At 65.3% G+C, this 12,393-nt stretch overlaps 1 protein-coding gene across 3 annotated transcripts; it reads right to left on the bottom strand.

Moving 5' to 3' along the window:
• Window positions 1–1,557: 1,557 nt before the first annotated feature.
• Window positions 1,558–9,096, bottom strand: NUDT14 (nudix hydrolase 14). Of its 3 annotated transcripts, XM_067710148.1 has the most exons (6): window positions 8,932–9,057; window positions 6,008–6,203; window positions 5,867–5,910; window positions 5,206–5,270; window positions 4,767–5,004; window positions 1,558–1,872 (listed from the first exon to the last, which is right to left on the bottom strand). In XM_067710148.1, the coding sequence occupies exons 2-6, from the start codon at window positions 6,017–6,019 to the stop codon at window positions 1,632–1,634; spliced, it is 600 nt and encodes a 199-aa protein (XP_067566249.1). In that variant the 5' UTR covers window positions 6,020–6,203; window positions 8,932–9,057; the 3' UTR covers window positions 1,558–1,631. The 3 variants fall into 3 exon arrangements, with proteins under 3 accessions (XP_067566249.1, XP_067566163.1, XP_067566330.1); XM_067710062.1 differs by lacking the exon at window positions 6,008–6,203 and having other exon boundaries at window positions 8,932–9,096; XM_067710229.1 differs by lacking the exons at window positions 1,558–1,872; window positions 6,008–6,203 and adding an exon at window positions 3,193–4,283 and having other exon boundaries at window positions 8,932–9,096.
• Between the last annotated feature and the right edge of the window lie 3,297 nt (window positions 9,097–12,393).

The following is a 12,393-nucleotide window of genomic DNA, read 5'->3' as shown; positions in this document are numbered from 1 at the left end:
CCTCTGAGAGGGTGGGCAGCGCCTGCAGCCCAGCCCAGAAGGCCAGCGGAGCTCAGGTGAGTATCAGGCAGTCCACAAGACACAGGCAGGGTGCGCCGTGCTGCCCTGGGAATTCTCCAGGTGTCCTGGGGCCCGGGGCGGCCCACTAGGCCTCCTCTGGACGGGGCGGAGCTGGGCTGCTCAAGACCCCAGTGCAGCGCGACGCTGCCGGCCCCCTGGACGCACACCCGCGCCTGAGTGCCCCTCCCCAGCAGCGTGTCAGTGCCGGGCTGGGCTCCCAGGAGGCCCCACCTGGGAGGCCCCACCTGGGTCACAGCCGCCATTTGCATGGCGATGCTGCCTGAGTGGGCCCCTTGGGCGCAGCTGTCCCAAGGCAGCCTCGAATGCCAGGCTCGGGGGCTGTTGGCACTGAGCCACTCCCGGTGGGGCTCAGCCACACACACTCCGAAGGCCAGCAGGAAGGAAAGTGCCCGCCTGCCTGGGGGCACAGGAGGGCAGGGTGGCCGCGGCCCCGGGGAAGTACCCCCACCCGACAGCAGGGTCTCAGCGGAAGCCAGGGCAGCATGTCCTGCCTTGGCATGCTCTAGCATTCCAGCCCAGGGCCCAGTCCCAGGGGACGCTGGGCACAGGGCACGAAGTCACTCCAGCTCCCCAGTCCCCACCTGCCTGCCGGGCAGCATCCCCTTGTCCGCTACAGGGTCAGTGGACCATGACCCAGGCTGCCCCCATCCCATCCCCTAGGGCACTGCCCAAGGGGCTGACCAGAGGATTTGGGGGCCTCTGGGAAAAGGCCGGGCCAGGTCACCACCCTCAGAAGAGGTCAGGCCGGCCTTCCCTCCAAGAAGCCTGCCTGGCCCTCAGGCTGGGCCCTCATCCCCAACTGATGGCCCAGCCACGCCCACACATGCCCATGACCATGGTGACCAGCACACATTCTTCACGGTGGGCTCCAGCCCACCCGTTATGTACGGAGGTCTTACTCGGTGCCTGGCTGAGCAGACATCCAGCCCTCCTGCGGCCCCAAGTGCGTGCCGGTGTGCAAGGCAGGGGTCCTATGGGGCTTTCAGGCTACCCCACACACAGGTTGGCAGGTGGAGTGAGACCTCATCACCAACACAGGGGACACAGGGCTACTGAGAGCCCCAGTCACGGAGGGGACCCCTCACTGGCCCCAGAAGCAGGGAGCACGTGCCTTGTGGGTTTGTCCACATCCTCTCCTGACGTGGCTGGCGCAGCCACCGCTCCTAAGGCCACAGCTCCATCCATTGCCCAGTACTCAGTGGGCCCTGAGCGCTTGACATGGCTGAGCCCGTCCCCAACCTCTCCTACCCCCAGAAGTGGCACTGCACGGCACCATCCTCCCTGCCCCCCACTCAGCCTGGGGCACTACCCAGGGCCTGGCCTAGCCCTCTGCCAGCCGCCAACCCCCAGTTGCCCCCTGCACAACCTGCAGACAAGGCTTCTGCCCCAGTGGAGCTGAGGGGCTTCACGGAGACCGCACCCCCCCCCCGCCCCCCAGCCCACCATGGTCACAGCTCGGAGTCGGTAGACACAGGCTAGAGCTACACCAGCCTTTATTAGGTTTGCGGAGCAGGTGTCCAGAACTGGGCTCGTCCAGACCGCCTGGAGCTTCACTGGGGACCCAGGCCAGGGGCCACATGGCTAAGGAACCACGAGATACCAAAGATGACGCCGAGGGTCTTGGGAACATCCGGGTCATCGGCGAAGGCCTGGGCGCCATCCAGGGGCAGGTGCACAACCTCAATGAGCTCGCCCTCCTCCGCCAGGCCCCCGCCTGGGCCACCCTGCTGGGCATCTGTCACCTCTGCGTAGAACATGGTCTGGCTGGAGCTGGTCAGTCCCACACCAGACCTACGGGTCGAGACAGCACCTGCTGAGGCATCCACACAGGCCCCGCCGGCCACCCCTGCCCCTTCCACAGCCCTCTCTTGTCCACTCCTTCCAGCCCCTGGTAGGCAGTGCTCCAGGATGCCCCCTGGCCCCCCAGATTCCCCCCTGTGGTGTACACACTCCATGTAATCTCCTCCCTTCAAGTGTGGGGGAAACCTAGGAACATGTTGGATGTGACCTCCCACCGTGATTAGGCTCCGATGTGATGAGGTTAGGTCAGGTGATGGAGGAGAAATTCTGCAGATGTCATTAAGGGCCCTCATCAGGTGACTTTAAGTTCATCAAAAAGGGAGGTGATCCTGGGTGGGCCTGACGTAGTCAGGCAAGCTCTTCATTGCCGGTTTTAGGGGTCAGAGGTGGAAAGAGTCAGAGAGACACCTGAAGACGAGGTAAGCCACCATGCTGTAAGAGGGCCACGTGCCAGGGCCTATGGGCTAGGAGCCGACCACGGGCCCCCGGCTGACAGCCAGCGGGAGACAGCGCCCTCAGTCACAGCCACGGGGAGCTGGGAAGACGAGCCTCAGCCCCAGATTAGACCTCGGCCTGGCCGACGCCTGACCGCAGCTTGGCGGTCAGGCTGCGAGGCCCTGAGCGGTGGGCCGAGTCCGCAGCAAGCCGACTGCCGACCCCCAGCAACCGCGAGGCTGTGAATGGGCGTCGCTGGAAGCCGCTGAGTCTGGCGGCTGGTCCTGCGCACCGACACTCTGCTCACGCTGGGCCTCAGCCAGGCCTCTCCCCACACAGCGGGCCCCGGGTCGCAGCCGGGGCTCTGGCCGGCGCAGCCTGGGTCTGCGAGCACTCCCATGTGGGCACCCGCAGGACGCCTGTTCTGGGCGGGGTGGGGCGCGGTCCCCAGGGCCAGGACCAGGGTTCACAGGCTGGAGAGGACTGTCAAGGAGTCCCCTCCCTCCCTAGGTGGTGGCCAGGAGGGGGCTTCTGGCCACCAGGAGGGGGACAGGCACCCAGGCAGAGGGCAGGGGCCCAGACCGGTGCTGGGGGAGGTAACGAGTGGGCAGCCATGGTGACAGCTGGCCATGAGGACGGGGTGACAGACAGGAGGGGAGGGCTGAGCGTGGTCTGCTGGGGGAGAGGGGAGGCAGAGGGTGTCTGGGGAGACGTCCAGGGGATCAGGGAGACCCCAGGCCACCCCAGGAGGTTAGCTGAGGCCAGCCGGGGCCTGCAGGGTGGACGCGGCCCCGAGGTGCGCCCTGCACATGGGGCAGGGAGCAGAGCTGGAGGAGCTTCCCTCCCACTCCCCAAGCCCCCCACCCCCAGGCGGGGGCCCCACCCAGACTGACCTCACCCAGCTGCTTCCTCCACCCTCCCGCCCCTTATCTCCCTCGGACCCTTCCTGACAGCCCATTTCCGCCGGCAGCTATAGCCTGCGCCTTTGATGGAAGCAGCGGTCTGTGGGGTTTCCAGTCCCAGTTTCCGCCGGCGTGTGACGGACACCGGCGCCGAGAAGAATGTGCCCGGCCAGGCCGGGCACTGCCTCTCCCTGCTCACTCAAACACGTCCTCAGCTGGGGGATCTCAGACGAGCACTGGGTCTTGTCACCTGGGACGGGCAGATGAGTGGCCTGGCTCCCCCCCGGGGCCACGGAAGGAAGCCGTGGGCCCCACCCCAGGGGAGCACAAGTTCCTGCTCATGCAGCCCGCTGTCGGGCTCCCAGGGAGAGCTGCCCTGGCCTCCATGCCAGCCCCGTCCGGCCCTGCCTCCGCACAGCCAGCCACCCTCACCTCGAAAGTGCAGTCTGAGCAGGCCACTCGCTGTCCAGAGCCCTCCTCGGCACCCAGCACCCTCAGGATCAGGCCGTAGCCCAGAGGCCAGGGCCACTTGTCCCCTTGCCCCTGAGCCTTTGCCATGCAGCGCCTCTGCCAGGACTCCCCCCAGACTCACCCGCTCGGGGGACCCCAACCCTCCAAGGCACCTCCACCTGCCTTCCTCCTGGCCTGCCCGCTGGCTCACCCCCTACCCGAGGTCAGGCCCCTTGGATCCTCCCGACCCCCCGGACCGCCAGCCCAAAGGCTCAGAGGCTACGTGGCCACTGGCCAGCCACGCGGAGGATGCCCGCAGGTAACTGAGGCCCTCACACCAAGATGTCTGGCTCTTTGGTGTAGAAATCCCAGGCCTGAGTTCCCAGGCCGGGGGCGCCTGGACGAGGCCCTGGGTGTCGCCGAGGGGGCCCAGGCCCAACACTGAGCGGCCCCTTGCTGGGCCGAGGAGGGCGGCTCCGCCTCTGGGGAAGGCCGCCAGGGGCTCGGCATCGGGCGACACCGTGAGACTCTCCTGCTGCCCCCGGACTTCACCAAGGTCAGGGACCCACTGTGACATCCTCAGGCCAAGGCTGGGCTGCACCCCGACATCCTGTCCTGGGCCGGGGGGAATGAGGGGCGGACTTTGGCGGGGGCGGGCCGCACTTCGCCCCCCAGCCCCGGCCCAGGACTTGGCCTTTCCCTCGCCCCTGAGCCGCTGTCAGAGCAGACCTGTGACTCACCCCCACCCCCAGCGCCCGGCGCTTAATCCCACAGGAAGTAGAGGCATCTGTCGGCAGCAGCTGCCACCCGGAGCAGAGCCGGGCGGCCCCGCCGCGGTGGAGGGCACGGGGCCAAGCAGGCTGCAGGACTAGCCCCGAGGGCCCCGGGTTCCAGCCCAGATCACGCCCTGAGGTGCGTTCCGTCCAACCTTCCCCAGCGTGGGAAGGTTGAAAAAACAAGGAGCAATCGCCCTGCTTGCACACCCCTGGGAACTGGGTGCTCACTGCCTCCCAGGCAGCTCGTCCCATCCCCTGGGCTGCGCTGGCAACAGACGGCCCTTCCCCAGCCCCGCAGGCCCACGGGCCCAGCCCCACTCACTTGTACGTGGCGACCCGGCGCAGGCCGGAGGGGGCCAGGTGGTAGCCGCACTCCTCCCACACTTCCTTGCAGGCCACCTGCTCCAGCGAGAGCCCGGGCTGGTCCACGAGGCCGGCGCATAGCTCGTATGTCACCCCTGCCGAGCCAGGCAGTGCCGGCTGCAGCTCCCGGGGCCCGTCCTGGTCCGCGGCGGCCAGGGACCCCGGGAAGAGGCGCTCCACCTCGCCAGCGTACACAGCTGGTTGGGGGAAGGCAGACCGCAGTCACCGCCCTGTGGTGGCCAGCTCCACGTGACCCGCTCTGGCCAGACCCCCTTGCCGGGCCTCAGGTTCCTCTAGAGCCCTCTCCCCACGTCTGCACTCTGACCCTAGGACACCAGGGGCCTGAACGTGAGCCTGCAGGCCTCCCCTCCCCCCACACCCCACTTGGGCCGCCTCACCTGGCCTGAACTGCTTCACCAACACCAGGCTCCTTCGAGAAGAGTTGAACATGAGAATGGTCACACTGCAGGGGGAGGGACCCAGCTCAGCACAGAAGCAGCCCCCTCACCTCACCCCCCTGGGGGCCCAGCCCACCTCCTCTCCTCCACAACCCAGGAAGGTGGTGTCCCTTGCTCAGGTGGGCAGACTGAGGCCCAGGACGGGTCACAGCTTGCCAGGGTCACACAGTCAGGCTAGGACCCAGGCCTCCTGTATTCCAGCTGGCAGGACGGGGGCCGGGGGGTGGGAAGGACATGCTGGGCAGCTGGGCAGGCCGGGGGTGGCAGCAGCTGAGGACGGGTGACTGACGGGACACGTGGCCCCTGCTGGCCAGCTGCCGCCAGCCACACTCCTGAAGCCACGCTGCCATCCAGCCCCTACTTCCGACGCTCGGGGGCGAGGGCACCTGGGCAGCTTCTCTCAGGTCCAAGAGGTGGTCCAGGTGGCCTGAGCTGGGACCCAGCTCGGGCTCCAGGCCTCGGGTGACCCCTCAGTGAGACGACAGGGAAAGTGGGGACTTCAGACACGCAGAGGCGGGTGGGGCTCTGTGCCCCTGGGCCCGGTGTCCCTGCAGACATCACCCTGGGGCTTCCCTGGCGGCCAGCCAGGCTGGGCCCTCACCTGTCATGGGTCTTCATGAAGTCCCACGACTTCTGGGTACCATTCTGCAAGAGGCAGGGCAGCGGTCAGGGAGGGCTGAAGGGCTGGCAGCGCGGGTGGAAGTGCTCCCGGGAGCGAGAAGGCCACACAGACCCACCGTACCCGGCCAGTCATGGCCCCGGGCCCCTCGGGAGCGACGAGCTGCAGCGGGTGGGGCAGGGCGTAGCCGCCAGGGTGGGCAGGGAAGTCCAGGACAGCCTGATGCTCTCAAGGGGTGAGGCGGAAAACCGGGCCAAAGGGTGGGAAGGCGTCCCAGGCACAGCATGAGCCAGCACCCAGCACAGGTGAGCACGAGAAGCTGCAGAGAGACGACGCTGCCACCAAGTGCGGGAAGGGCCACGGGGGTGTGGGGAGAGGCGGGCGTGACATGTCCTCACAGTCAGGGCGAGGGGCAGGAGGGGTCCCAAGCGGGTAGAGCAGAGATCAGGTTTTCGTTGCTGAAGCTCCCTTGGGCCACTGGACAAAGGGCGACAGGAGGGCAGGAGGGGCAGGCGGGCCTCTGGAGAGCGCAGCAGCCCCGGGAGCAGCTGGGGAAGGGTGTGCCCGCGCCGGGCACAATCTCAGCCCGCAGGACGTGACGATTCAATGATGATGACTGGGCAGTGGATGACCCTCTCCCCGGCCCGGTTTCTGTCTCGGGCTGTCTGTCCTGTGTCCTGTGGTCCTGCTGTTCTGTCACTTCCTTCCACCCCGCTGCTCCCCGACCCTGGACGCCCCGTCCCAGCAGCTCCCAGGGCTCTGAGCAGCATTCAGTGAACAAAAGGCAGTGCGGGGGGCCGGGGCCTGGGCCAGCACCACCGGGGGCGGCCAGAACCCATGCTTACGGGGCTCCAGCCGGCAGGGGGCACGAGGGGCCAGAACCCTGCCAGCGGGACACCACTAGGTGAGGTAGGCTCCCGTCCTCCGGGCTGTTCCGCCTGGCCCTGACCCCTCCCCAAGGGGTCTCTGAGGATGGGGCTGGCCCTGGGGCCCTAGAGCCCAGCCCTGTGGACACCCACCACCAGCTTGCTCAGCCACTGGGTCAGCCCTGCGCCCTGGCGAGCTGCTGGCCCCACACTTGAGGCCCCGTCCGAGCCATGAAACACACATGGATCTGAGCACCAGAGACACCGAAAGGGCAACCGGGGCTGCAAAAGAGGAAGGACACTAAGGAACAGCCTGTGTGAGGACTTCCTGGAGGAGGTGACACTGCACCAGGCCCCACAGAAAAGAAAGGGCATTCATTCCCAGCAGTGGGCCCTGACAGGCAGAGGCCCGCATGCTGGTCTGAGGGGAGCTGGGGACATTGGTCTGAGCTGGGCCTGAAGGCGGAGGTGCTCTGGACGGGCAGGAGCCCCGGTTTCCAAGCAGGAGGGAGAGCCGATGGCCTGCCCTGTGCAGGTCGGGCTGCCCGGGAGGCCGTTGTGAGACACCACCCCCAAGAGGCAAGCCTGGGCCTGCCTGCAATCTGGCCACCCCAGGGCCAGCCACCCCCCAGGACGAGCTCCGGGGAAGGCCTGCCCCCCAGTCTGCCACGTGCCAGCTGTGCCCCTGCCTCCCTCAGGGTGAGTGTCATCTCGTGCTGGTTTCAGGTACCCTCTTGGATCAAGATCAAAACATCTGTCAGACCCTCAGGTCCAGCCAAGGCAGGGTGCAGGGGAAGGTCCAGAGGGGCCCACTGAGGCCCAGCCAGCCCCTCCCAGAGGGTCAGGACCCAGGCCTGGCTCATCTTCCAGGGCCCTGGGAGGGAGGTACAGGACTGGAGTTTAAACACAGCCCCTCCCCCTCAGAGCCACGCGGGTGCCCTGCCTCTGGCTGGTCTGTCTGTCCATCCACCAGGTCTCCCCTGGCCATGGGTGGCTACTGACCAAAGGCTGCAGGTGCCCCTCAGTGACGTTCACCACCCAGCCCAGTGTCCCATGGCCCCTGGGAAACACCACCCCGGCCCCCAGCCTGTGTCCATCGCAGCCTACCGCCCGCATGGGCTCAGCTTTGGTTACCAGCACCCATCCACACTCCACAGGAAGTGGAGGAGGGTGCCACAGCCATAGGCCACAGCGGTTACGTGCCTGGATCACCCTGTGCCCACCTGCTGGCCCCAGATCCCCAGCCCCTGGAGGCTGTGCAGCCACAGTTAGGCATCCCTGCCCCAGGCCAACACCAGGGAAAGGCCAGCAACCTCCGTGTCCCTGCACTCTGCCCTCAACCAACCCTGGCTTCTGCCCCAGCCGGTGCTGCCAACTTGGGTCCATCCTGGGGATAGGAATTCCCTGTCCCCTAGAGCCAACGGGACAGCAGCGACAAGGGAGAGGCGACACTGGAGTGCAGCCTCTGTCAGGCTGGGCGTCAAGAGGGCTTCACAGGTTAGTGAGAGTAATGGGCCTGGGGAGGAGGGGGGGGGGTCACAGGATGCTGCAGGCCAGGGACAGCCCGGCAGAGGGGCACCAAAGACCTGCACCACCTGTCCTAACTGAGGGGGCAGGGAGGGGCTGCACCAGACTCGGAGGAGTGCAGTCCTCACCTGGATGGCGTGGAGGAACTCGGTGGAGCGGCAAGCAAAAGGTGGGGGCCCGAACTGGACAAACAAGTGTTTCCTGTGAGCCTACAACTTGCACAGCGCCACGGGAGGCGGTGTGGTCCTGCACTCCCTTCCCGGGCCGGCAGGAGGAGGTGACGCCCCGGCAGGCAGCCCACCTGGAGAGGCTCCCCAGGGCTCACCAGCTCCATCGCCGGCCTCCTCTGCCCAGAACGGAGACACCACCAGGAAGCTTTCCCTGATCCCCGGGGCGCGCAACACGTCCCACCGCAAAAAAGGGCCGGGGCCCAGCAAAGCCTCCTTGGAGGAATGAGTGGTCCCTGCCCAGAGCCGGACGCTCAACGGCTCTGCGAACGCGGACTCACGGGCAGAGCGCTCGGCGAAGAGGCGGGGTCCGCGGGGCGGGGTCACGAGGCCATGGGCGGGGCCATGGGCGCGTGGGCGGGGTCCGGGGCCGGCGTCAGGCCGCGGAAGGCGCGGAAGGCGCGGAAGACGCGGAAGGCGGGCTCACCTGGCGGTAGTGCAGCGTGAGCGGCAGCAGGTAGGGCGAGGCTGCGCAGCGGCCCACGGCCGCCCCCTCGATGCGCTCCATGGCGGCGCGCGGGGTAGCGCGGGCCCGGGGCGGACGCGGGCAGGGTCCGCTCAGGACTCGAGCGGGCGGGCGTGTCACCGGGCTCTGGGCATGCCCGGTGCGCGCGGGGCGGGGCGGCGCGGGGCGGCGCCGAGCAGGGAGGGCGGGCCCATCGCGCAGGTAGCACCTGCCCCGGTCCCCGTGCACATGGGGGGCTCGTGACCGCGGGGCACTCCCGGAGTCGCGCAGGGTGTGAGCAGGGAGGGGGCTCGCCAGGTGGGCCCCGCAACAGGGAGGGGGTCAGCCGAGCGTGCGGCGGGGCGGGGCGGGCGCAACTGGAGGGGACGGGCTGAGAGGTGACCGCCGGTGCTGGAGTCGGGGGGTGACTTGGGCGTCCTGGTTGGGGGGAGGGAGACGCGGCGCAGCTCTGGGGGAAGGGGGGATGAGCCGAGCGGACGCCTCCCCCACTGGGGCCGACCATACCCGGAGACTGGGTCGTCCGGGGCTGGGGCGGGCCTCCAGGGAAGGAGCGACTAGGCCCTGAAGAGAGAAGCTGGCGGTCCCAGTTGCCTCGCCGCCGAGCCCCGGGAGGAGGAAGGCAGAGGTGGATTCGGGGCTGCGCACGGGGTCCTAAGTGCGCCGTGGTGGGGAGAGAGTGTCTACACTTCTAGGGGCCCCTGGGTGGAGGGAGAGAAGGCTCTCAGAGAGGGCAAGGTGAGAGGAGCCTGAGTGGGGAAGGGAGAGGGACCAGGGTCTAGGCAGAGCCAGGCCCTCCCCGCGGGGCTCCGGCGGGCTGGCGGGGAGCTGGCCTGGGCCAGACTGTCCCCCTGCCCCGCCTGCCCCACTGGGAGGAGCTGCCACTCGCTGTCTGTGGGGCTGCCCCTCTTCCACCTCGGCAGGAACTAAGTGCTCTTCCCTCCCCCAAGAAGCCCCTCCCTGCTGAGGAAGGGCCCCCTCCTTTCTTGGATGTGGATCCCAAGGACCTGCTTCAAATGCGGCCACTGCCTCCCCAGGGACAGGCACAAATGGTGGGGTGGGGCAGCTGAGCCCTGACCTGCACCTGCTCTCTGAACTATGGCCCCAGGGGGGACAGCCCAGGTGGGCTTGAAATGGACTCCCATGTCCCCGTTATCCATTGCTGTGTAACAAAGCACCCCCAAAATTCGTGGCTTAAAGCCCCCCTTTGTTCCTCTCTGTCTTGGTGTGTGGATGGCCGTGTCTCAGCTGAGCGGCTCCCCCTGGGGGCTTCTCTGCAGTGTGGTCAGGTAGCAGCTGGGGTGGGATCTTCTGAGGGATGCATGTCCAGGATGTCTGCTGCCCTAGTTGGGTGGCTGGCTGGCCCTCTCCCCGAGCGTGGCCTCTCCGTGTGGCCGGCTGGGGCTTCCTGGGAGCATGGCGGTCTCAGAGTAGTGGGACTATTCCATGGCAGCTGCCCAGCCCACGGTCACGGGGCCAAGCTTCTCACGACCCATCCCGGGACGTCTGACAGCACTGCGTCCTATGGGCCAGAAAGTAAGTCCTGGCCACCCCAGATTCCGGTGGGGGGGGTACTTCCCAAGGGTAGGAGACCTGGGACACATGGTTTATAAGGGCCATCGTAAGAGACTAGCCATCACCCCCGTAACTCTGTAGGGCAGTGCACTTCCCAGCCTTGGCCTGGCCACATAGTGTCCTGGAGGCCAGAGTGAGCACCCACCAGAGAGCCCATCCTGGAAGCTGGCCCCATCCTGCCCAACAGCCAGGCGGGCCTCTTCCTCCACACGCGGGACCCAGGGTGTGCTCCCTCCCTCAAGCACAGGCCATTTCCTCCTGTGTTTGTGTGAAAATGGGAACCAGCCACAGAGCCTGCACAGCAGCGGCCCAGACCAAGGAGGAGCCTTGCTCCCAGCCCCTCCGCCCACTGGCTGGGCTGGCCCCGGGAAGCTGCAGCTCAGATGCAGGGAAGAACCAGCAGCTCCACAGAGCATCGTTTTGCCCACATTTGGGGGGAAGTAGCATTTGACGTTGTTGCAGGCTGAGACAGCTGGCAGCGTAGACTGCAGAACGTGTGTGCCGCTCCTGCAGGAAGCAGCCTGGCAGTTCCTCAGGCAGTTAAACAGAGAGTTACTGGGTGACCCAGCAATTCTGCTCCCAGGTGTCTATCCAAGGCTTCGAAACGGACTCACAGATACTGGCAGTATTCACAATAGCAAAAGGTCAGAGCAAGCCGTGTCCATCAACTGATGACCAGATAAACAGTGTGGTCTAGCCACACAGGAGGATGTGACTCAAGCCATAAAGAGGAATGAAGGTTTTCATCGCAGCACTATTTAAAATAGCCAAGACATGGAAGCACCTCAGTGTCCATGACAGAAGAGTGGGTAAAGAAGGTTGGTACCTAGATACGGTGGAACATTACTCAGCCATAAAAAAGAAGGAAATAATACCATTTGCAGCAACATGAATAGACCTAGAGATTACCATACTGAGTGAACTAAGTCAGAAAGAGAAAGACAAATACCATATGATATCACTTATGTGTGGAATCTGAAAAATGGTACAGGGGCTTCCCTCGTGGCTCAGTGGTTGGGAATCTGCCTGCCAATGCAGGGGACATGGGTTCGAGCCCTGGTCCGGGAAGATCCCACATGCCACGGAGCAACTAAGCCCGTAAGCCACAACTACTGAGCCTGCGCTTGAGAGCCCACGAGCAACAACTACTGAGCCCACGAGCCACAACTCCTGAAGCCCACATGCCTAGAGCCCGTGCTCCACAACAAGAGAAGCCACTGCAATGAGAAGCCCACGCACCGCAACGAAGAGCAGACCCCGCTCGCCGCAACTAGAGAAAAGCCCGCGCAACTAGAGAAAAGCCCGCGCGTGCAGCAATGAGAACCCAACGCAGGCAAAAAAACCCACAGAGTTACAAATGAACTTATTTACAAAACAAATAGAATCACAGATGTAGAAAACAAACTTATGGTTACCAGGGGGATGGGGCGGAGGGATAAATCGGGAGATTGGGATGGACATATACACACTACTACTTATAAAATAGGTAACTAATAAGGACCTACTGTAGAGCACAGGGAGCTCTACTCAGTACTCTGTGATGACCTATATGGGAAAGAATCTAACAGAGTGGATATATGTATGTGTGTAACTGAATCACTTTGCTGTGCGCCTGAAAGTAACACAACACTGTAAATCAAGTATGCTTCAATAAAAATTGTTTTAAAAAAGGAATGAAATTCTGACACGTGCTGCCACACTGAGGAGCCTTGAAGACGTCATGCTGAGTGAAAGCAGGCAGACGAAAGGCCCCACGCTCTGTGACCCATTTATATGAAACGTCCAGAGTAGGCAAACCCACAGGGACAGAAAGATTGGGGGCTGCCAGGAGCTGGGGGGGGACAGGGAGTG

Source organism: Pseudorca crassidens, chromosome 1 (genome assembly GCF_039906515.1).
Source record: "Pseudorca crassidens isolate mPseCra1 chromosome 1, mPseCra1.hap1, whole genome shotgun sequence".
NCBI lineage: Eukaryota > Metazoa > Chordata > Mammalia > Artiodactyla > Delphinidae > Pseudorca > Pseudorca crassidens.
This window is presented reverse-complemented; position numbering and strand designations above follow the sequence as displayed.

What these genes read in the sequence shown, in the direction of transcription:
- NUDT14 (XM_067710062.1), bottom strand. Translation starts at nt 9,012, where the DNA reads ATGGAGCGCATCGAGGGGGCGGCCGTGGGCCGCTGCGCAGCCTCGCCC. An exon ending in TTCATGAAGACCCATGACAG is followed by an intron (nt 5,271 to 5,866) that starts GTGAGGGCCCAG and finishes CTCCCCCTGCAG; the next exon opens with TGTGACCATTCTCATGTTCA. An exon ending in CGCCGGGTCGCCACGTACAA is followed by an intron (nt 1,873 to 4,766) that starts GTGAGTGGGGCT and finishes CTCGACCCGTAG; the next exon opens with GTCTGGTGTGGGACTGACCA.